This window comes from Chaetura pelagica, unplaced genomic scaffold (genome assembly GCF_000747805.2).
Source record: "Chaetura pelagica isolate M959 unplaced genomic scaffold, ChaPel_1.0 scaffold120, whole genome shotgun sequence".
Lineage (NCBI taxonomy): Eukaryota > Metazoa > Chordata > Aves > Apodiformes > Apodidae > Chaetura > Chaetura pelagica.
The window spans coordinates 52,927-75,755 of record NW_009951952.1 but is presented as its reverse complement, the minus strand read 5'-3'; the positions used below and the strand labels follow the sequence as shown (position 1 = coordinate 75,755).

The window sequence follows — 22,829 nt, the reverse complement described above, 5'->3', positions numbered from 1 at the left end:
CAGTAAAGAAAGCCAGTTTTGAATATACAGATTTGGATCCTGCAGAACATTTAGTGAGATGATGAAAAAGCAGAAGCCTCTCTCCAACACCTCTCAGTGCAGCAAAGTGGGAAGGAAGAAGGGAGTGGGAAGGGGCAGACTCCCAGTCCTCCTGGCTTTTACAGAGTATGGCAGGAAATATCAGATACCAGAGATATCAATACAGGTTGGGGGAAGACATGCTAGAGAGCAGCCCTGTGGAAAAAGACCTGGGGCTACTAATGGATGAGCCACCAATGTGCAATTGCAGCCCAGAAGGCAAACTGCATCCTGGTCTGTATCAAAAGAAGTGTGGCCAGCAGATCGAGAGAGGTGATTCTGCCCCTCTACTCTGCCCTGGTGAGACCTCACTTGGAGCACTGTGTGCAGCTCTGGAGCCCCCAACACAAGAAGGATGTGGACCTCTTGAAGTGTATCCAGAGGAGGGCCATGAAATGATGCGAGGGCTGAGGCACCTCTCTTATAAAGACAGGCTGAGAGAGTTGGGGTTGTTCAGCCTGAAGAAAAGACTCCAGGGAGGCCTTATAGTGACCTTCCAATACCTGGAATGGGCCTATAAGAAGGCTGGGGAAGAGCTGTTCACATGGGCATGTGACGCTAGCACAAGGGGAAACAGTTTTTAGCTAGAAAAGGGTAGATTTAGGTTGGACATTACAAAAAGTTATTTAATATGAGGGTGGTGGATCACTGGAACAGGTTGCCTAGAGAGGTGGTGGAGGCCCCATCCCTGGAAACTTTCATCGTCAGGCTTGGGGGTCTCAGCAATCTGGTCTAGTTGGAGATGTCCCTGATTATTGTAGGGGGGTTGGACTAGATGATCTAAAGGTTGGAAGGGACCCCTTTAGAGGTCCCTTCCAACTCAATGCATTCTATGATTCTATGAAATGTTTGGGAATACTGGTGCCCGCCCTGTTCTGCCCATCCAGACCCCTCAGAGTTCTAAACACCCTCTCTCTACGTGCTTGTATTTGTACCATAAAAATAATCCTCAGCCCCCTCAAACTGTAACATTACTCCAATCCAATTTCAACCCTTCCACATCCCTTCCACATAGTAAGTAATAGAATGAGCCTTCCCATTTAATTCTGTTAAGTTACACTTTCATAAATCTGTATTAAAATCACTTTTTCCTGACATTTTTGTCGGTGATTCTTTAAATGACCGTAAGACCTTCCATTCCCATCCCCCAGAAGTCCTATGGAGCAATTCAGCTGCCTGTATATTTGAGAGGCCATTGGTACCCATTCTTTCTGTCATCCAGATGTCATTCCAGTAGGTGCTGGGTCTTCTACTGTTGATATGTCATATCTGCCAGCCCTGAGAAGATAGATGTCTTGGCTATGTTTCAGATGGCCTTAGATGTTTACATGCAAAAAACTGAATGGAGCTGAGAGCTGACAGCTGGAAGCAGCTTGATGCTCAGAGGCACTGATCCTCAAGGGGGATTTCAACCACCCTAGTATCTGCTGGAGGAGCAACACAGCAGGTCAGAAGCAATCCAGGAATTTCCTGGGAAGCATTAGTGACTGCTTCCTGACTCAAGCAATAAAGGGAGCTATGAGGAGGTGCCTTGCTGCACCTCATGCTTACAAACGAGGACGTGAAGGCTTAAGACAGCCTTGGTTGTTGAGACCATGAGATGGTTGTGTTTAAGATCCTTAGGGGAGTGAGCTGAGCAAAAAGCAAGCTCACAACACGGGACCTTAGGAGAGCAGATGTGACCACTTTGGGGATCTGTTTGGATCTGTTTTATCCATGGGATAAAGCCCAGGAAGGAAGAGTGGCCCCCAAAAAGCTGGTTAACTTGCAAGGATTACCTTCTCAAGGTGCAAAAGCCATCTATACCAACAAACCAGAATTCAGGCAAAAATGTCAGGCGGCCTGCATGTTTGAATGAAGGCCTCCTAGCTAAACTCAAACTTAAAAAGTAAGTATGCAGAAAGTGGAAGCAGGGCCAGTTAACCTGGGAAGAATATAGAGATACTGTCCAAGCATGCAGAAACATGGTTAGGAAAGCCAAAATCTACCTGGAATAAATTCTGGCCATGGATAATGTCAAAAGCAAGAAGGGCTTCTATAAGGACCTACATGGCTAAAGGAAGACTAGAGAATATGTGGGCCCACTGCTGGGTGGCATAGGGGACCTGGTGACACAGAACATGCACCAATATAGATTAGGGGTTGACTTGCCAGAAAGCAGCTCCATGGAGAAGGACCTTAGGGTCACGGTGGACAACAAGTTAGCCATGGGACAGCAATGTGCCCTTATAGCCAAGACAGCCAATATTATTCTGGGATGTGTTAAGAACAGCATGGCCAGCAGATCAAGGGAGGTTCTCCTCCTCCTCTACTCTGCCCTAGCAAGACCACATCTGGAGTATTGTGTCCAGTTCTGGGCTCCCCAGTTCAAGAGGGACAGGGATTTACTGGAAAGAGTCCAAAGTTGGGCTACAAGGATGATTAAGGGACTGGAACATCTGTCATACAAGGAAAGGCTGAGAGACCTGGGGCTGTTTAGTCTTGAGAAGAAAAGACAGAGAGAGGGGATGTTATTAATGTCTATAGATATCTGAAGGTTGGGTGCCGAGAATGGCCCAGTCTCTTTTCAGTGGTGCCCTATGATAGGACAAGGGAGGGTGACAGAGCACTGGAACAGGCTGCCCAGAGAGGCTGTGGAGTCTCCTTCTCTGGAGACTTTCAAGACTTGTCTGGATGAGTTTCTGTGCAACCTGCCCTAGGAGGTCCTGCTCTGGCAGGGGGGTTGGACTCATAATCTTCAGAGATCCTTTCCAACCCCTATGATTCTATGATTCTGTGACATCTTCTTCACATCAACCTTTACTAGCAAGACTGGCATTTAGGTCCCAGAGACCAAGGTGAAGTCTGGAATAACGAAGATCTTCCTGGTAGAAGACCAAGTGAGAGAATATTTGGGCAAACGAGACCTGCAGAATTCCATGGGCCCTGATGGGATGCACCCACAGGGGAATTGGCTTATGTCATTTTGTGGCCACTCTTGATTATCTTTGAATGATCATGGTGACTGTGACAAGTGCCTGAGGATTAGAGGAAAGCAAATGTCACTCCTGTCTTCAAGAAGGGCAAGAAGGAGGACCCAGGGAAATGTAGGCAGCTCAGCCTCCCCTCAGTCCCTGAGAAGATCATCACCATTTCCAGGCACATGAAAGACAAGAAGGTATTTGTGAGTAGCCAGCATGAGTTCCAAAAGGGGAATTCAGGCTTGACCAATCTTCTATGATGAAATTACTGGCTTAGTAGATGACGGGAGAACCACGGATACTGACTACCTTGATTTAGGAGGGGTGTTTTGAGAATATGTCTTCCAGAGATCTCTTTCAAGTTCAGGCGTTCTGTGATTTCCCTTAAACAAATACAAACTAAAATATTTTGATAGACCCATGCATTCTTGGCTGCGCCACTGTCAGATCTCTCACCACATACATGATTGTGTGTGGACAGGGAAGAATGAATGGACACTAGGCTATATCTCATTTCAGATGTTTCCTCTGAGGGAAGAACCTGAGAAAAGAGTTTAAAAGGGACAAAGAAAAGTGCAAAGAAAAGCAATAAGGAAGACACTCACCTCCCCACTTCCACTCACATGACTGAAGTGACAGCTGAAGAAGCATGGAGTGGAATTCAGAGCAACCTAGGAGGAAAGATCTCTCCACAGTGATTACTTTTGTATGGTCTAGTGAAGAAAATTAATGACTATATAAACCTATAATCTCACACAGTTATTCCTAGGAGGGATGACGAATAAAGAGAAAGGATTGTGCTTCAAAGCTATCATTCTGCCCCTAGGTATTTCTACTTCCAGAAGAAAAATGGCAAAATGATAAATGATATATGATATAGCATATTGCAAGCAAAGCTGATTTGCAGCAATTAAAGATGTTTCACATCTCCCTCACCTTGCTAATGAAAAGACAGTTAAAATAAAATCATACCAAACCAACCAAACAAAAAAAACCCACAACCAAACCAAACAATAAAACCCCTATGAACTAAAATTAGTAGTAACTTAAATTTTACATTTGCAATTTTGGCAAATCAAGGCTGGATTGACTACAGTAGACACTAACTGGCCTCCATATATCTAAAGAGTGGCCTCCATCAGTAGGGGCTGCAGCTACCTCACACATTTGGCTTCCACCTAAACCCTGGCCCCTGCCTCTGCATCCAGTCAAGCAGCTGCCTACATTCAGGAGCACCTTTACCCCTTTCCAAAATTGCCTCAGATACGCTAGCTTGCTGCACTCAGGACTTTAGCCCGCAGGTGGCCACAATAATTATTGCCATGACATGCAGCTTTTAATGATATTGCCTCAGTCTAATCACTCTAGTTTGGGAGGAAAGGGAAAAAATCCCCTGGCAAACCAAGTAGGCAAAAGCCCCCTCCTTTTATTCCAACAGTTACAGTGAGCCTAGGGCTATCTTTCTACACACAGACAGAGTTAACCTCTCATTTGTTTCTGAAGGTTTCCCTTTTTTACACCATGAGATTTTTTCAGTTTGCATATACTTTACATTCCCTTCTTAATGCAAATCATGCCATTATATCCACTTCCTGTGGTCCTGTAATCTCTGCAGATGACTGCTGTGCTCACTGTAGACAGTCATAACAAATAATCAAGCTGAAACAAGCCCATTATCACTAGGACTAGCAAGTTTTGCTTTAGTGAACATTACTATTACCATTCCAGAGAAAGCCTGAAAAAAAGCAGCTTCTCCCGAAATACCTCCACTGTGTGCCTGCGTAACAGCTTCACACAAAAAACCACCACCAATGAAACCACAGGCCTTGTCACTGGGCATAGTATGGCTTTAACATCCCCAAGACCCTGGCACTTTCCAAGAAAACACAAATATAGATCTCATTGATTCCCAGTATCCAATACAGATGGTTGCAAAGTTACCACCTCAGGGGGCAGAGCAAGCTGCCACTTCCCATCAACTCAAGGATACTATGAAAGGAGAAGTCAGAGTTTGGAGTGCACAAGCGCTTCTCTCTCAGCTTGTCTCAGTCATTTTTCATATGCTGGCACAGTGTCAAAATGGCACAACAGTTCAGCTTGGCACAGCTGATCTCAGAATCACTGACCCAATTCTCCTCAGCTTCCCCCTAGAACACTCTCCCCTGTGTTGGCTGTATTTGCCTGACTGCTCCCTTGTTGTGGTTTGGGCCCAACATGACAACAGAGGAACAGCCCCATGGACACTCACTCAACTCCCCCCCTCACACACACTGGGATGAGGAGGACAAAGCTCATGGGTTGAGACAAATGACCCAATTAAGGTCCTGGGCAAAACAGACTCAACTTGGGGAAAAAATAATAATTTCATTTCACACCAATCACACCCCACCAGGACACAGACACCCCCAGAGCAGGGCTTGCAGATGTTACCCCACCCCTCCCTTCTTCCCGGGCCCCAATCCCTCGGTTCCCGGTTTCTCTCCCTCCTTCCCCCCAGCGGCACAGGGGGACAGGGGATGGGGTTTAGAGTCACTTCACAGCCTGGGGGTTCCTGCTGCTCCTGCCTCCTCAGCAAGAAGGATTCCTCACAGTCCTGCCCTGCTTCCCCACGGGGTCCCTCCCATGGCACAGAGGCCCCCCCCAACCTCTCCTTCCTGAGCCCTTCCCACCAGGTCCGGAGCTGCTCCAGCCTGGGCTTCCCACAGAGTCACGGGGGCTTCGGGAACAGCCACCTCCCCTGGCCCGGGGGCTTCCACAGCTGAGCAATCAGAGCCCACTGGCACCAAATCCTCTGGCCACAACATCCAAGTCCAGGGGCCAAGTTCCCCCCTCCTGGCGCCTTCAGGGAATGTCCCACCACGTTCCTCCATGAGTGCAGGGGCACAGCTGCCATCTCGCCATGGGCTGCAGGGAAACTGCTGCTTGGGCACCTTCTGCCCCTTCTTCCTCACCAGCCACCAGCACCTCTGCCCCTCCAGCTCAGCTCTTCTCCCTTAACTGCTCGCTCTGCTCAGGTGTTACCTCAGTTCTTCCGTATGTTAATGGCAGAGGCACAGCTCTTGTCCTTCTAAGGGCTACTTGGCTGGCTTTGAAGCAGGGAGGGCTTCTTACCAGAGCCACTCCTTTGGCCCTTCTCCCACTACCAAAACCCCCACCAAACCAAACGAGAACATGCCTGGAGATTAGTTCCACCCAGTAGGCCAGAGAAACGGCATCTGCCAGACTTCTAGCAATTGTAAGTATCAAAATCAGCAGAGGAAAGTGCTAGAATTGTGGAGTGTGTGGGGAGGAGCATGAAGAAATGAAAATGGGGATGGTACAGAATAACAACCAAAAAAGTAAAGAGGCACTGAAAACTTGAACCATAAGCCCAGAGAAGAAATGCTCTGAGAGCAAAACAGAATACAGCAAGGGGACAGGAACCAAGAATGGCAGTTGGAAACTTAAACAGAGCTTTATGCATCCCCAATCATGTTTTTAGGGAATGTGACACAAGTGACAATCTGACTTTTTGTATCCAGATCTGATTTGGAACTAGACACAGAAAGGCATTTAGAAGAGTGTAAAATTGCTCTCTTCTTGACTGGGACAAGTGATCTGTTTCTTATATAGGAGTTCTGCTCCCACATACACTGTGGGGCAGGAAGAATAGATACTACACGTGAGAGTATTGAAAATGAACAGTGTCAAAGCTGGTATTGCAATCAAACTGGGAGGGATGAATGGACATAGTTAAAATTTAAGGCACAGGGAAAACTGGTTGTGCATAGCTACAAGGACCTCAAAGTAATCATAGAATCACAGAATGCTCTGAGTTGGAAGGGACCTTAAAAATCTTGTAGTTCCATCCCCACTGCCATGGGAAGAGAAGATAACAGGTATGGGCCATGCCACTTGCATGGGATGTGGTACTAGAATAAGCTCTGAATGGAATCAACTGGAAAGGGGAATGGATTTGGCAGTTACAAGAGGCAGGATGATGGAAAGAAATCAATAATTTACAATACTGTGGAAATATGATTTAGATGTTACTGTCATGTAACGCAAGAAAGATGGTTGCATGAAAGATGGCATACAGAAGCACACAGAAGACACACTAAGAAGGAAACATTTTGGTAAATTTCAATAAAACATTCCCTTTCTCCCCCAGCCCCAAAATAAGCCTATGACTAGTTTATGGTGATAGGAAGTAATTTCCCATTGGGGCAGGCTATTCTGCAGTGACTGTTACTGTGTATCTTGCATATTGTTCTGAGTAAGATGGAATCAGCCAGAATTAGAAGCAAGGAATGGTGAAGCAACAGGGCACTAGATTTATAGTTTCAAAGTTTAGCTTCAGCTGTCTAGCTGGGGAGGCAGCAGTGCAAAATGAAAGAAACATAATGACAGAAGAGTGGCTTTTGGGTTATATAAACAGAAAAGGAGAGCACCAAATCAAATCAGATAAAATAAATTGAGTGACTAAGAACTGTTTCCTGCTGAACTGTTGATAGGAGATCAGTTCAGTAAGGGATTTTTAGGTAAAAGAGGTGGAGCTTAAGCAATTACTAGCTAGTTACATATTGGGAGGACTGCCAGGGAACAAGCTGCATGAACAAGAAATGACAAAACAAGAGGGGAAAGATTTAGGCATGGAAGGATGGAATATGAGTAGAGAGCACCCACTGAATATAGGAAAAGCAGCAAACTATTTGAAAAGCACCAAAATGTATGTGCATGGAGCAGAGTAAGCCTGGAAAAGTTGATGAAAGGAACAATTTGTAAGATAAAAATACAAATCTAGCACAAGGCACCAAACATTATTATCAACTTTGGGTTTACCTCATAGTTAAAGCTCTTCCTAAGGAGAGGCAATGACACTTATTTATTAATTTTAGAGGAGCCTGGGGGCAGGGGGAACTTATGCTGGCATCAGCCACCTAACAGGAGGATATAAAAAGGTGCAGGCACAAGGTGGTAGAACATGAAACAACAGATACAAGTTGTAGTACTCTCTTATTACAACTATTGCAATCTCCTTCTAATTAGAGAAAAGAAGCTTCACCATGTGTGCCATCAAACACTGGAACAGTTGCCAAGGGACATTGTGGAATCTTCAACTTTAGGAATAATGAAAATTAGACTAAGCCTTGAGTGACTAAACCCCACTTAGTTCTCCTTTGAATATGGGATTGGAGTAGGTGACTTCCACAGGTCCCTGAGATGTAAATTATTGTGGTTTTGTTGGGGTTTTTTTTCCTAATACTATATGCATATAACTATTTACTCCAAACTCTTCTACTCCAGGGAGGCATCACAGGGTAGGATACGCAATGCGCAGTTCCTCTCTGGCCCTCCTTCCCTTGCACACTGTTTCCCTCTTCCAGTACGGGTTCTCTATGAGCCACAGTTCCTTCAGGAGATACCCATCTGCTCCTGTGAGGACTCTTCCACAAGCTGCAGAGAATACCTGCTGTAGTACCTGGAGTACCTTCCCTGACCTTGGTGCTCCCTCTGCTGTTTCATAGTTTTTTTGTTCTCTCCTCCTCTCTCTGGCTAGTGTTTTCTACCTCTTCTTATGTTTGTACAGAGGTGCAACATAGATTTCTAATGATCTCAGCACTGTCCTGTGGTGGGTCCATTGCAGAGCTGTCTGGAAAAAGTTGTCTGGCATGAGACAGCCTCTGCCCTCTTGCCACAGAGGCCACTCCACCAGCCTCCACCATGACCAGAACTTGCCTGTAAACAAAATACACTGTGATACCCAAAAGGGGATAAGCAGTTCAAGTCCAACAAGTGAACTTCAACAAGGATGCAGACCTGACCCCAGTCTCATAATTGAAATAGGTCTCTCCACTCTATCTCTTTCTAAATGTGGTCTCTCAATGTTTTTCTCCTAAAATCCTGTGATCTTCTCTCCCACTGACATCAAAGTTGGATAAGGGGAGAAAAGGCAGTCCTCTGAGCTACAGAAACAGCAGGTGGGAAGCTGGAGGTTAATTGCAGATGTAGGGGTGTACTGAAACAGTAATGGCACATTTTCCATGGTGTGGGACAAGCACCATATTGGATACTGCTGTGGGACTGAGTAGAAAAACAGACATGGAACCTGACTGGCAAAACAGGTTTGCAATTAATGTGTATTTGCACTTGGAAGGAAAAAAACAATAAACTCAGTATTATTAAATTAATAGTTCTATTTGAGTGATTTTTCAAGCTAAGAGCTCATCTGATGTCATTTGGAAGTCAGCTTAGCATTTTAACAAGTAGTCATTTCTCGTTTTTCGCAACATTATCATTTCTGGAGTATTTTTAGAAGTGTCTCAGTCATGAATTCTAAGTATTCTTTTCAAAAGCATCTGGTGACTTAAATCCCATGTGACTTTTAGCCAAAAGGCAATGATAAGCAATGGGCAGTGAACCCCTAGAAACACATGGAACTTGGCAGCAACTGTTTCTGGTCATGAATCTGTCAATCTAAGGGAAGACTTGGGAGAACAGCCCTTAAGTCCAGAATTTTGGGAAGCAGTAGCCTCGGGGCCTAATCATCCAGAGCTTTCAGTTCCTGGCCTTTTACATGGAACACCACTTAGATGTGCAGAAAACTTTGCAAGGCAAGGCACCCTGTGTGTATAGATCTACAGAATGAAAAGAAGCTAAGGTCCCAGTCTTCCTTTTACCTCTATAAACTGCCATTCTTCTTTCTGCTTGTTCATCTTAAGGAAAAGTCTACTTGGATAAAGCCAAAAGTTAATCCACCACACACCACATTCCAGATCACATAGATTACTAAAGGATGTTGTTTCACATTTCTACTCAACTGGAGAAATTTGCCATATAGTAAGAAACAACAGGTGGTCTTATGAAACTAACAAAAGAAAGTCTATTAACTCACAGTAGAGAGCAGGAAAAAAAGGGGGTTTCTATCTATTTGTGCAGAATGGTTCTTGTCAGATTCTTTGTTCTAAATAAAGTGATAAAAGCTGGTCCAGGAAAGGCTCCACAGGCTTTCATAGAGTGAGGGGGAAGGTAATGCCCACACACTGCTCTACTAACGTATAAGAAGGAAACTTGCTTTTCCTTCTTATCCTTGATTCATTCTTCAGTCTTATTAAGAGCTCTGTGCAGGATCATCAGTGGAAATCTGTCCTTGGCTATTGCTTTTGCTCTGTATTTCTTGTAGAACACTGTAGCAAACTCTGCATCACAGTGTACTTCTGTTCTCAGGAAGAAGAGAGAACATACAAAAGAGAATTCCTGGAAAGCACCAAGCAAGCGGACAAACTACATGAGCTGAACGTGGCTCCATTCAGACAGGACAGCAACATATTGTTAGCAAGAGAGATCAGAAATAGTGCTCAAGCCAGACGAGTCATGAGAAGCATGAGGAGAAAAAAATACCTTCTAATATTAAGCATCATAATTTGGTTGTCTTTAGCTGTTCTAAGCTGTTCATGGAATCTCAGGAAGTAAATGATGGGAACAGTGTTTTGTAGTTTAATAGACTGCCATTATTTCAGTTATTCCTTAAAATATTTACCATTTTCATTTATGTTCAGATTCTGTGACAATAGGCCTGCAAGGGAGTATCAGCTTTCACTGAATGCTACCAAAAAAGGAAGATAGATTTTTTATAAATTCCTGATTTTATTTGCCAAGCCTAATTTCCGTGTTTTTGAGTGCTTAAGTCTACTATCTGATACTAAATTATTAAATGGAAGTTTACCTGGATTGTGAACTAGCCATGCTACTGATGCAGACAACAAAGCTAGTGCCATATAAAGCTGCTCTATGTCTAGCTGAGCTTTCTATCTCAGGAGCTGTGCAATATGAATGTATTTAAATTTCTTTCAGGGTAAGCAGGATAAAAAGGTGCACACAGGTTAACCATTCCCAAATCTTAAATAAATAAAAAGTACTTACCAATATTAACTGCTTTATAAGTCTCCAGCATAATGAACTATATTTTAATAGTTATTTTGCATGACCTCAAACAGGATTTTAAGGAAACATGCTGACAACCATTAACCATTCATTGCATTTGAACTTGGTGTTACCCAGAATATTTGTACTCTCAATGTCACAGTCAAACTCTTATTTGAAAAAATTACAATCCAACATTAAATCGTGTCTGCAGCCCAAACTTGGTTCCACGTCACATTTAATTTTTTAGAGCACTTAGTGTAGTGCAGCAACGTTATACATAACTGAGAGATCTTGAGTAGATGCATATTAAAACCAAGGAAGCATCAGAAGAACATTATACACAAAACCATATAACCAACAGAAGCAGTTTGGTCTAAGGGGCTGTCTTAAGCTTGAGACAGGAAAACAGTAATGACACTACACAGGGTGTTCAGACTTGGCAAGATTTTGGCCCTATACCATTACTGGGTGATATATAATATATTCTGCTTCCTCCTACAAACATTTAACAGAAAATACCATGAGCCCCAGTGCGGAGAGCACATTATAGGTAACGACAATATCACTATTGACTGTTTTTTCTTACAAAGCCATACTCATAGAACCCTGCTACGTGTTCCCTGTCCCATGACCAGGCTGCTGCCATTTACCCCTCTTTTTAAAATCACTATTTCCAAAAGCACTAAGAAAAGCATCCAAACGAGTGGAGTCCATTACCTCTGGGCTCAGCTTTGCTTCATGTGCAGCATCTTGCCTATAGCACCATTACTTCTTGGTAAAGAAGTAGAACTGTGTTAGAGCTGGCTAGTTACAACTCCTGCCAAATTTGTGCATGTAGCCTAACAGGCTGTCTGGTGGCAGCTTGAACTAAAGCCTAAGTGGAGCTTCCAGTCATATTCTTCACATGAGGAAGTAGTCACTCCAACTCTAGTCTGAGGAACTAAAAGGGTCAGAAGAGGCTGCTAGTAAGAGTTCTCTGTGAGAAACAATTTAATCTCACAGCTCTGTGAACTTTTGGCAAATGCCAAATACTACTGATACAGAGAACCTGTGGCAGCCTTAAGAGGTAGGAAAAAAGATCTCTCACCTTGGCAGGCTCGTTCATCATCAACAGGCTGGTAGCCAGCCTTGCAGGTGCATCGTCCAATAGCCACCATCCATTCCCCTTCTCCATTGCAGTGCAACCGAACACCTGAAGACCCAGCCATGCTTGTCTCTTCAGCATTTGGTACACACGTCCCTGATGACTCCACCAGTGAGGTCCTCTCACCTCCAGCAAAAGTTTCAGGGAAGGAGGCAAATCCTTTCACCACAGCTGGGCACTTGTAGAAAAAGACCTGGACTGCCACCAGGGACATGCAGGCTCCTGAGTCTTGGAAGGCCACATAGAAGCCATGCTTGGTGAGTGGCCCAAAGCTACGTACTTTAACATTCATCTTTACCACCTTCCCAGTGCTGTCCACCTGGGAAAAGCTTTCATCAGCTGCAATAGTATCCACTTTGGTCCAAGGGCCCTCACGCCACTCTGGCAGCTCCTGAGAGGCTACATCAGCCTGGTGGTAGTAGAGTGTGAAAGTCTCCTTGCAAGAAGAGGCCACAGTGCGCATGCTGGCACAGTCTCTCACCGAGAAACGGAGGCGGACATGGACCCGGTGGGCTCCACGTCGCTCTATGAAGTGAGTACGCAACCAGTTATTCTGACCAGGCTCAGCCACATTACAGACTTCAAAGGTTCGGATCAGGCGCTTCTTGTCATCCAGGACACTTACCTCATCCCACTGTAATGGATAGGGGAGAGAAAGCCTGGTGGTAGTAGAGTGTGAAAGTCTCCTTGCAAGAAGAGGCCACAGTGCGCATGCTGGCACAGTCTCTCACCGAGAAACGGAGGCGGACATGGACCCGGTGGGCTCCACGTCGCTCTATGAAGTGAGTACGCAACCAGTTATTCTGACCAGGCTCAGCCACATTACAGACTTCAAAGGTTCGGATCAGGCGCTTCTTGTCATCCAGGACACTTACCTCATCCCACTGTAATGGATAGGGGAGAGAAGGCAAGAAGAAATAGTGAAGAAAAAAAAAAAATGATTCAGTGTTCAACTGCACCAAATATAAGGACAGACCTTCCTCATCCCTTCCCTTCTCCTTGCCATGTCTATAACAAGACCTGAACCTGCTGATGGCATGTGCAACACAGTGCTCTGGACAGGACATAGTATGACCCTATAAAGAAGAGCTGTTAAAGCCTGCAAGTAAGAAATGCTGTGACAGAAAACAATTCATGCAAACCTGTCACATTGAGAATCTTAAAAACAGAGAGTTACACTTTCTTCCCTCCTACTTCCCCAACCTTGTCTCCAGAAACCAGACACACAACACAAATAAATGAGACAGAGAAACAAGGTACTGTTCCTTGGAGGAAACATTAAAGCAGAAGTCCTTTCTACTCACTTTATTACAATTGGAGCTGTGCTCTGCCATCTCTGATGCACACAAGCCAACTGAAAATGGCCACTACAGGGGCAAGTCCAGGATCTGGTTTGTGCCAGTAGGAAGGCACATGGGAGGGACAGAGAGGGGTGGAAGCAAGTTACTGTGCAGAACTGTAAGATAAACCCCTCCTTACTCTCTCAATTAGTTTTAAAGAATAGGTATGAGGCCCTGGGTATGATAGACCAAGTGCATTATGAGATAGAAGAGAAGGAACCTGTGCAGGCACTGTTGCCAAGGTCAGTTTGACTAACTCCTCACAGCAAGACCTGCATTAAGACCAGCGTTGAGAAGAAATAACAGCAAGTTATGGTCATTGGTGACTCTGTCCTGTGTGAAATGGAAACACTTGTTTGCAGACTGGATCCTCTTTTCAGGGATTTTTTTTGCTTCCCTGGGGCCTAGATTAGTGATGTCACCAGAGATGGAAGAGCTTATTACGGCCTCCAGACTATTACTGACTCCTACTCTTTCACGTGTACACTAATGACATTGCATCACAAAGTCTAGGGTTGATCAGTAAAGGTCTCAGGGTCCTGAAAAGAACACTAAAAAATTAAGGAGTAGTTAGTTTTTTCCTCAATCCTCCCAGTAATAGAGTGGGACTTCGGTAGAAGCAGGCAATCCCAAGGTATCAATATCTGGCTTGAGAAGTGGTGCCTCTGTCAAATCTTTTGGTTTTCATTGTTATTTTTACATTACATTTATTTTTATTCTTATTTTTTATGGCTATCATGGAAGGGTCTTTGAGGCACAAGGTATGGTAGAATCTGATAGGATCCAGCTGTCTCGATGGAGGAAACACATTTTTGCTTGTAAGCTGGTGGCAGTGACTGAGAGGACTTTAATCTAGACTTGATGGGGGAAGAAGATACCAACAGGAGAGCTGAAAGTAAGCCAGGGGTTGGCTTTGCCTGAGGATGGCAATGACTAACAGGAACATTTACACATCTCCTGGGAGCATGGAGGGCTCAGGGGAGTATCTCAAATGCTTGTACACTAATGCATGCAGTATGAAAAAAAAAGAACAGGATGAAATTACAATGTTGGTCACTTCCCAGAGCTATAATATCATTGGTATTAGTGAGACTTGGTAGAATAAGTCCCACCACTGGAGTGATGGGATGGAGGGCTACAAGCTGTTTAGAAGGGACAAGCAGGGCAGGGGAGGTAGAGGAGTTGCAGCATACATATTGGAGAGGTTTGACTGTACAGCCCTTAAAGTTAGTGATTTTGTCATTGAGAGCCTCTGGGTGAGGATTAGAGGGATGGAAACAAAGGACATGTTTGTAGTGGGTGTCTGCTATGAATTGTCTGGCCACGATGTAAACATTGATGTTATAAGCAATTAGGAGAAGTCTCTGGATCAGCAGCCTTATGGGAGATTTTAACTTCCCAGACATAAACTGGTAATACCATACTGCTGTGATAAGCAAGTCTGTGAAATTCCTGAAGTTCGAGGAAGAAAAAAATTCCTGTCACAAATACTCAGTGAGCCAGCTACAAAAGGCATCCTCCTAGACCTGCTGTTTGTGAATAGAGAAGGACTCGTGGGAGATGTGATGGTAGGTGCCTTGGCTAGAGTGATCATGATATAGCTGAGTTAAAAGTTTTCAGTGTAATTAGAAAAAAGGAGAGCAGAGTTTCTACCCTGGATTTCAAAAGAGTAAACTTTAAACTATTCAAGGAGCTACTTAGCCATGTCCTCTGGGAATTTGCTTTTGATGGCTTAGGAGTCCTTGGGCTACCCAGTCCCCTGAGGCAGAGGACCACGAATGCAGAACAGTGAATTTCCATTTTTGGGTACTGAAATTGTCAGGAATCAGTGGATTGTTCAGAAGTCCATGAGGTCTGATGGGATGAATCCAAGAGTACTAAAGGAGTAGTGGACGTTACAGCAGTACCCGTATCTATCACCTGCCAAAAGTCTGGGTCTGGGTCCCTACTTACTCAAAACTAGCTAATGTTACTCCAATTTACAAGGAGGGAGGGAAGACCCAGGAAACTCCAGACCTGTTCGTCTAAACTCAGTACCTGGAAAATTATGGAGAAGACTATACTGTGTACTACTGAGAAGCATTTAAAGATTAATGCAATCATAGGGATAGTCAATATGAATTCACAAAGGGGAAGTCCTGTCCATCTAATTTGATACCTTTCCACGATAATGTCACCCACCTAGTGGATGAAGGGAAGGTGATGGACATAGATTTTCTGGACTTTAGGAAGGTTATTGATACTGTCACTCATAGCATCCTTCTGGAAAAATTGTCCAACTGTGGGATGAGCAGGTACATGGAGTGCTGGGTGAATGCTAGAGCTCAAAAGTTTGTAGTGAATGGGGCCACATCTGGCTGGTGACCAGTCATCAGCAATGTTCCTCATGGCTCAATTCTAGGGCCAGATCTGTTCAATATACTTTGAGGAAGTCTTGAGGAATCTAGATAGACTGGAGGATTGGGCAATCACCAATGGCTGAAATTTAACAAAAACAAATGCTGGATTCTGCACCTGGGACAGAGGAATGTAGGACACAAGTATAGCATGGGACAGTGGCTGAAGAGCAGCTCTGCAGAAAGGGATCTAGGGGTGCTGGTTGATCATAGGCTGAATAGGAGCCAGCAGCATGCCCTGACAGTCAGGAGGGTAAACTCCATCCTCAGGTGCATCAAACACAGTATAACCAGCCAGTCAAAAGAGGCAGTTGTGTGGCTCTATTCAGCACTCTGGCATGGCCTCACATCATGTACTATGTGCAGTTCTCGGGCCCACACTTTAAAAAGGATGTGAAGGTCCTTGAATGTGTCCAGAGAAGGGCAACAATGCTGGAGACAGGGCTGGAAGGCATGTCCTATGAAGAGCAACTGAGGACTTTGGGTTTGTTGAGTTTGGACAAAAGGAGGCTGAAGGGTGACCTCAATGCTCTCTACAGCTTCCTGAGGAGGAGAAGTGGAAAGGGAGGTGATGATCTCATCTCCCTGCTATTCAGTGACAGGACATGTGGGAGTGGTTTAAAGCTGCATCAGAGAAAGTTCAGAACTTGAGTTAGGAAACATGTCTTTACTGAGAGGGTGATCAAACACTTGAACAGGCTTCCTCTAGAGGTCAATCCCTGTCAGTGTTTAAGAGGCATTTGGACAATGCCCTTAAAAACGTGCTTTAACTTTTGGTCAGCCCTGAAGTGCTCAGGCAGTTGGACTGGATGATCACTCTAGGTTCCTTCTAACTGAAATATGTTATTCTACTCTACTCTGCTCTTCTCTTCTGTTCTCTTCTGTTCTGCGTGGAGGGATGGCTGGAGACCTCATGTATTTTTGAAGGATTGTGGAGGGAAGAGGGTAATGAGGTTGCAACTGTATCCCACCTAGTATCCTCCTCTCTTAATAACCTGGCTTTGCACAATGTACTGTATTCAAATTGTTTTTATGTACAAATTATATAAACCAAGTTTCACTGGTTCCAGTTTCCCTTTCTTCATCAGCTGCATGCAGGCCTTCCCAGCAGAGAGGCAGTCAAGAAGAGGACAAGGGAAATGCTTACCCCATCCGAAGGGTGGGTGGTCCAGCCAATCTCTGAGGTCTCTCCAGTTGTATCCAGAAGTATTTCTGTTTATATTTTAAAAATACATATATAAAAAATATTTTAAAGTATTTTGAGCTTTTCCAAGTCAGGCTAAAATCTTATCTGTCCCTCACAAGATTGCCTCTGAAAAAAATCCCAAAAATATGTCTTGTAGAGGGCTTCCACACACCCAGAATATACTTTCTTGTTTTGAGATGCAATATGACAGGCTGCTTCCATACTAGTAAATTAAGCAGGGTCAATACAGGGGAAGAGGCACTAGACACATAATCATGCTAACTCCTTGTTGGCAAGTTGCTTGGCAATATTCTGGGCAGATGAAACTTTCCCTGGCAAAGTGTAAGCACACTGACAGCATGAGGCAGTTATCATAATAAGCAGCACAGATGAGGACATCCTGTTTATGGCAAGGAAAGGGTGGGACAGAGAGATGAGTTATATGAATGCATGCCAGTCTCCTCAGCATTATGGTTGCCCATCTTCTTTGCAGGTATGAAACTGGACACAAGACTAAGACACTTTGGTTTCCAGCTCTGGAACAAAATTTCTGTGGGAGTTTGGGATGATGACACTGTTAATCCTGTAATGGATTCACTTTTTTCCTGGAGCTGGGTATTAGGCTGTAGACCTGTGTGTGAGTACCAGTTTTATCAGAAAATTAGTATTAAATTATCTCTCACACTGTACTGCTCAGAAGTAGAGTACTTGTAGAATTTCACAGGCCTAGCTTATTCCCACAACTAGATTGCATTTCCACTGTTACTGAATCTATCACTGGAGACAGGTACTAGACTTCACTGCTCTTGAAGATGCTATTCTCTGTTAAAGTACAAACATTAAAGAGATTCTGACAGTATTCTCCAGAAGTTAATCTGAAGGTCTGAGACCAGCCAGAAGTTACTAGTATGCAAGCATGCATGTACTTCTGTGTACATTCATAGTGAGGACAAAGGGGAAGAAGATGACTCCATCAAATAGGTACTCACATGTGCTGATACACAGTGTAAAAATCAACTGCTTTTTCTTAAACTCCGGAAAGTCAATCTCTCGTTTGCTTATTTTAATGCTTATTTTTCTATTGTGTTGCTTTGTTTAAAAACCAAGCCAAAAAATAATCAATAAGCCAAAACCCAACAACAACATCCCACTTACTTACAAACAAGATTCATTATTCCTCTTGTAAAGGCTTAATTATATGATTGGTTTATGTTTTATGCAGGACAGATCCTCAATAGTTTGTATTTCCAATTTATGGATTGCTGACTTCACTATCCCTATCAGTGCTCCTGGGAATTCACTTCACATTAATCAGCAGAAAGGAAAAACTCATCCTACAGCAGATGTGATCAAGTGAGCATGCTTATCCAGAACTCAGGTTTCATCAGTGTCCCAGACTGATGTTCCCTATATTCGTACAGGAGAGCATATATTTTTTAGGCATTCTTGAGGAGCCAATGCAATTCTTTGCTTCAAAAAACAGTGCAAAATATCTCAGCTGGCTTGGCAGAACTGGAAAGAGGTACTGGTTACAGCTAAATTACAACTCCAGTAAAAATACCTAACCAACCTCAAGAAACACTGAGTAGCTCAGTACTCAAGCTCAACTCAGATGGCTTCTCTGAGTGACAAAACATCTATGAAAGGTCTACACCTCTTTGAGGCCTAGCCTTCCTCTAGGCTATCCTGGGAGCAGAGGGACTTCACATTCCCCCATGCATGTTACTGCCTGAATTGCACCGTCTGGCACAGGGGTTGCCCTCTGTCATGTCACTACTTTGCCACTGGGTTCACAAACATAGCTTTGATATACTGGAATAAGCTACAAGGTCATTTTTCAACCAAAAAAAAGGACTTTTTTTTTTCCTAATCAGGTCTGAGTCTCCCATTTACCAACTACCCCATGGAAACTAGGACAAAAAAAATAGAAATGTTAGGGCATGAAAAGCCAGATAAAAAGTGATAAAGGAAAGAAGAGAGAAAACAGAGGACACTTGCTCAGCAGCCTGGGCTCTGCCACAAGTAGCAGGAAGCATACTCTCCAGAATGCTTCTCACCACCCAGCAAGGTAATCTTTATCAAGTACATTAATATTTCACAGGCAAACAGATACAGGCAGCCTGAAGCAGACAGAACTGTCTCTCTCATAGTGAATATTTTAAGTCACATAGCATTAGAAAAATAAGAGAAGTACACAAGACTGTTGTGTGTGTAAATCTACAGCCATAAGTCTCTCACTATTTTTTCTTCTTTTTCTCCCTGTTCTGCTGGTTGTATGCCTTGAATCAGAACCCCAGACACTTTTTCTGCATGTACATTCATCATGTAGTTAGACTGCTCTTCAATTCTGAGGACAACAGGCACAGTTCTGTTCACATAGCTGAAAACTCCCACCCCACAAAAATGCATGGCTACATCCAAACCATCTCTCAAGAATGGTCCTTGGTCCATCCCAACCTCTGACCTATGCCTAGGTACTGTTTAGAAGGTCAACTGTCATGGGTCAAACCCATGACTGTGCTAAGAATTTAAAGGTATGAATGACTACATACCAGTGTACAGATATAATACCAGTGTACAGTGGCCTTCACTGCCACTTTATTAGTACTGATGTAGCATACGGTGTGCTGGGCCAGACCAGTATTCTGCTGCTCTTCAGCACAGATAGCAATGATCTGTTCAGCTGAATTTACCAGCCTGGAAGAAAAATGGTTTACATCCTTACTATCTTGCTCAAACTCAATGGTGTTGCAAGATCAGATCAGACCCAGGCCCGGGACAGTCCATGATGCTGCTACAGACAACACTTCAGACTATCCATAGAACAATCACAGAATCACAGGATTGTCAGAGTTGGAAGGAACCTCTAGAGATCATCTCTTCCAACTCTTCCACTAAAGCAGGATCCCCTAGAGCACATTACCCAGGACTGCAGCCAGGTGGGTTTTGGGCAGCCTGTTCCAGTGCTCTGTCAACCTCATAGTAAAGAAGTTTTTCCTCATATTTAAATAGAACTTCCTATGTTCCAGCTTGTGCCTGTTGCCCCTCGTCCCGTCACTGGAACTATTGAAAAGAGTCTGGCTCCATCGTCCTTACACACACTCTTTAGATACTAGATAGGAGATGCCTAGGTAAATAGGCATTAATTAGGCCTCTCCTCAGTCTTCCCTTCTCGAGGCTAATGAGTCCCAGATCTCTCAGCCTTCCCTCATACAGGACATGCTCCAATCCCCCAGTCATCTTCATCACCCTTTGCTGGACTCTCTTTAGTAGTTCCCTGACTCTCTTGAACTGAGAAGCCCAGAACTGGATGCAGTATTCCAGATGTGGCCTCACCAGGGCAGAGCAGAGGGGGTGAATGACCTCTCTCAACCTACTGGCCACACTCTTCCTTATGCACCCCAGGATTCCAATGGCTCTCATGGCAGCAAGGGCACATGCTGGCTCATGGATGGTTTCTGTCTACCAGGACTCCCAGATCCTTCTCCTCTCAAATGCTTTCCAGCAGGTCCATCCCTAACCTATACTCGTGCATTGGGTTGTGCCTCCCCAGGTGCAGAACCCTACACTTAACCTTGTGAAGCCTCATTAGGATTAAAAATTAGGAATTATCAAGGTATCTAAGCAATCTGGAGGCTTTTAAACACACAAAACAATGAAAATTCTTCTCTGATGACTTTTACTTTAATCTTACATTTTTTAAGAGTAAGATTGCAATTTCTTAATCAGACTGTTATTTTAGTTCAAATAAGAGAAAAAAAAAAGCTGATGAGAGTCTCCTATATTTCTCTTCCTTAAACTAAAAAAAAAAACATTAAAAAATTATAATCTTTTGTAGCAGATTGAGATGGATTTGTTACACCCTTTGTAAAATGAACTTCAGAATTAACTACACTGTTGTTTCAGCGTCCTCTGACCTTGCAGGCCAGAAAGGGAAAAAAATCCCAAAGACTTATGCTAGTACTATTCCATACTTAGACCACAAACCAATCTCTTGGGCTATACTCTTGCACTATACTCTTTGGCTTGCCTCCCCTGGTAAAGTTCAAGCAGCTGCTCTGTGCATGTGCTGACCACCAGGGCTTGCCTTGGACCCTTGGAAGAAGCCCACCCCCATCACCATTCCAAAACTCTCTGGAATGTCAGACTGCCACAGGAGCCCAGAACCTTCTAGAACAACGAACTGCCCTGAACATGGTCTTTGGGGGACAGAAAAGGGGTTAAAGTGAGACACACCCTAGTCACCCCACCACCTGCAGACCAGTACCCGAGGACCACAGGCTTGCAGAGCAGGATGACACCCTGAGAAAAGACCTTGCTAGAATGAAGGGGTGGTGATACATCTGTCCTATCTTCTCATCTCATCTGTCTTTCCATTTTACTTTTCTTTGTTATTTTTCCTTTTCTCCTAGGGGTTGAAATGCTACAAACTCCTAGACATTTCGAGTTTGCTCCATTTGCTGGTCATAGCAGTTGTTACTGTGAGTTAATGTCTTTGCAATTGCCCACCATTAGCATCTGCATAGTGAGCTCCCAACAAGGCTTTTGTTCTGTGGTTCCTCTAAGCCATTTGCCATAGCTTTTTTGAGGAGAAACCCACCAACTGGGACAAGACACCTCATAAAATTGGCCTCGGCCTATGATTTCAGCCTGTCCAGGTCCCTTTGCAGAGCCTTCCTACCCTCAAGCAGATCAATACTATTGCCAGTTTGGCATGCAAACTTACTGAGGAAGCACTCGATCCTCTCATCTACATCACTGATAAAGATATTGAGCAAGACTTGCCCCAAAACTGTCCTGGGGGACACCAGTGGTGACTGGCCACCAACTAGATTTAACTTCGTTCACTACAACTCTCTGGCCTTGATCACCCAGCCAGCATTTTACCCAGGCAAGAGTACACGTGTATTTCATTATCTGCCAGCTTTTCTAGGAGAATGCTGTAGGAGATAGTGTCAAAGGCTTTACTGAAGTTCAGATAGACAGTGTTCACAGCCTTCCCCTCATCTACTAGGCAGGTCATCTGGTCATAGAAGAAATCAGGTTGGTCAAGCGGGATCTGCCTTTCCTGAACCCACGCTGGCTGAGCCTGATCCCCTGGCTGTCCTGCACTTGCCATGAGTGCACTTGCCTGCACTTGAGTGCACCTCTCCATGATTTTCCCCAGTACCAACATCAGGTTGACAGGCCTGTAACTCCCCAGATCCTCCTTCTGGTCCTTCTTGTAGATGGGCATCACACTGGCAAGCCTCTAGTCATCTGGGACCTCCCCTGTTAACCAGGACTATTGATAAATGTGAAGAGAGACTTGGTGAGCTCCTCTGCGAGCTTCCTCAGTTCTCTCAGGAGAATCCCATCCAGTTCTGTAGACTTGTGAGTGTCCATGTGCCATAGCAGGTCCTTAACTGCTTCCTCCTGGATTATGTGGGGATTGCTTTGCTCTCCATGTTTATCTTCCAGCTCAGGAGACAGAATTCCCTGTGGGTAGCTGGTTTGACTATTAAAGATGGAGACAAATAAGACATTAAGTTCCTCAGCCCCTTCCTCATCTGTGGTGGCAATGCTCCCCCCCACATCCAATAAAGGATGGAGATTCTCCATTCTATTTGTAAAATATTTTATTATTGCCTCTTACGACAGTAGCTGGACTTCTGCCTTTCTAATTTTCTCTCTGTATGACGTGATGACATTCCTGTACTCTTCTTGAGTTGCCTGTCCCTTCTTCTGAAGGTTGTAAACTCTCCTTTTTTTCCTGAATCACAGCAAAAGCTTCCCATTCAGCCAGGCCAGTCATCTTCCCTGCCATCCATTGCAGCATTC

At 44.2% G+C, this 22,829-nt stretch overlaps 1 protein-coding gene across 1 annotated transcript in view; it reads right to left on the bottom strand.

Annotated features, from left to right (window-relative positions):
- Window positions 1–22,829, bottom strand: part of EPHB6 (EPH receptor B6) — a 57,328-nt gene that overhangs the window by 24,556 nt on the left and 9,943 nt on the right. The window contains exons 2-3 of the mRNA XM_009998286.1: window positions 16,971–17,035; window positions 12,031–12,721 (exon numbers count right to left, since the gene is read on the bottom strand). Of these exons, the coding sequence (XP_009996588.1) occupies window positions 12,031–12,721; window positions 16,971–17,035 (756 nt within the window). The remainder of the gene's footprint in view (window positions 1–12,030; window positions 12,722–16,970; window positions 17,036–22,829) is intronic.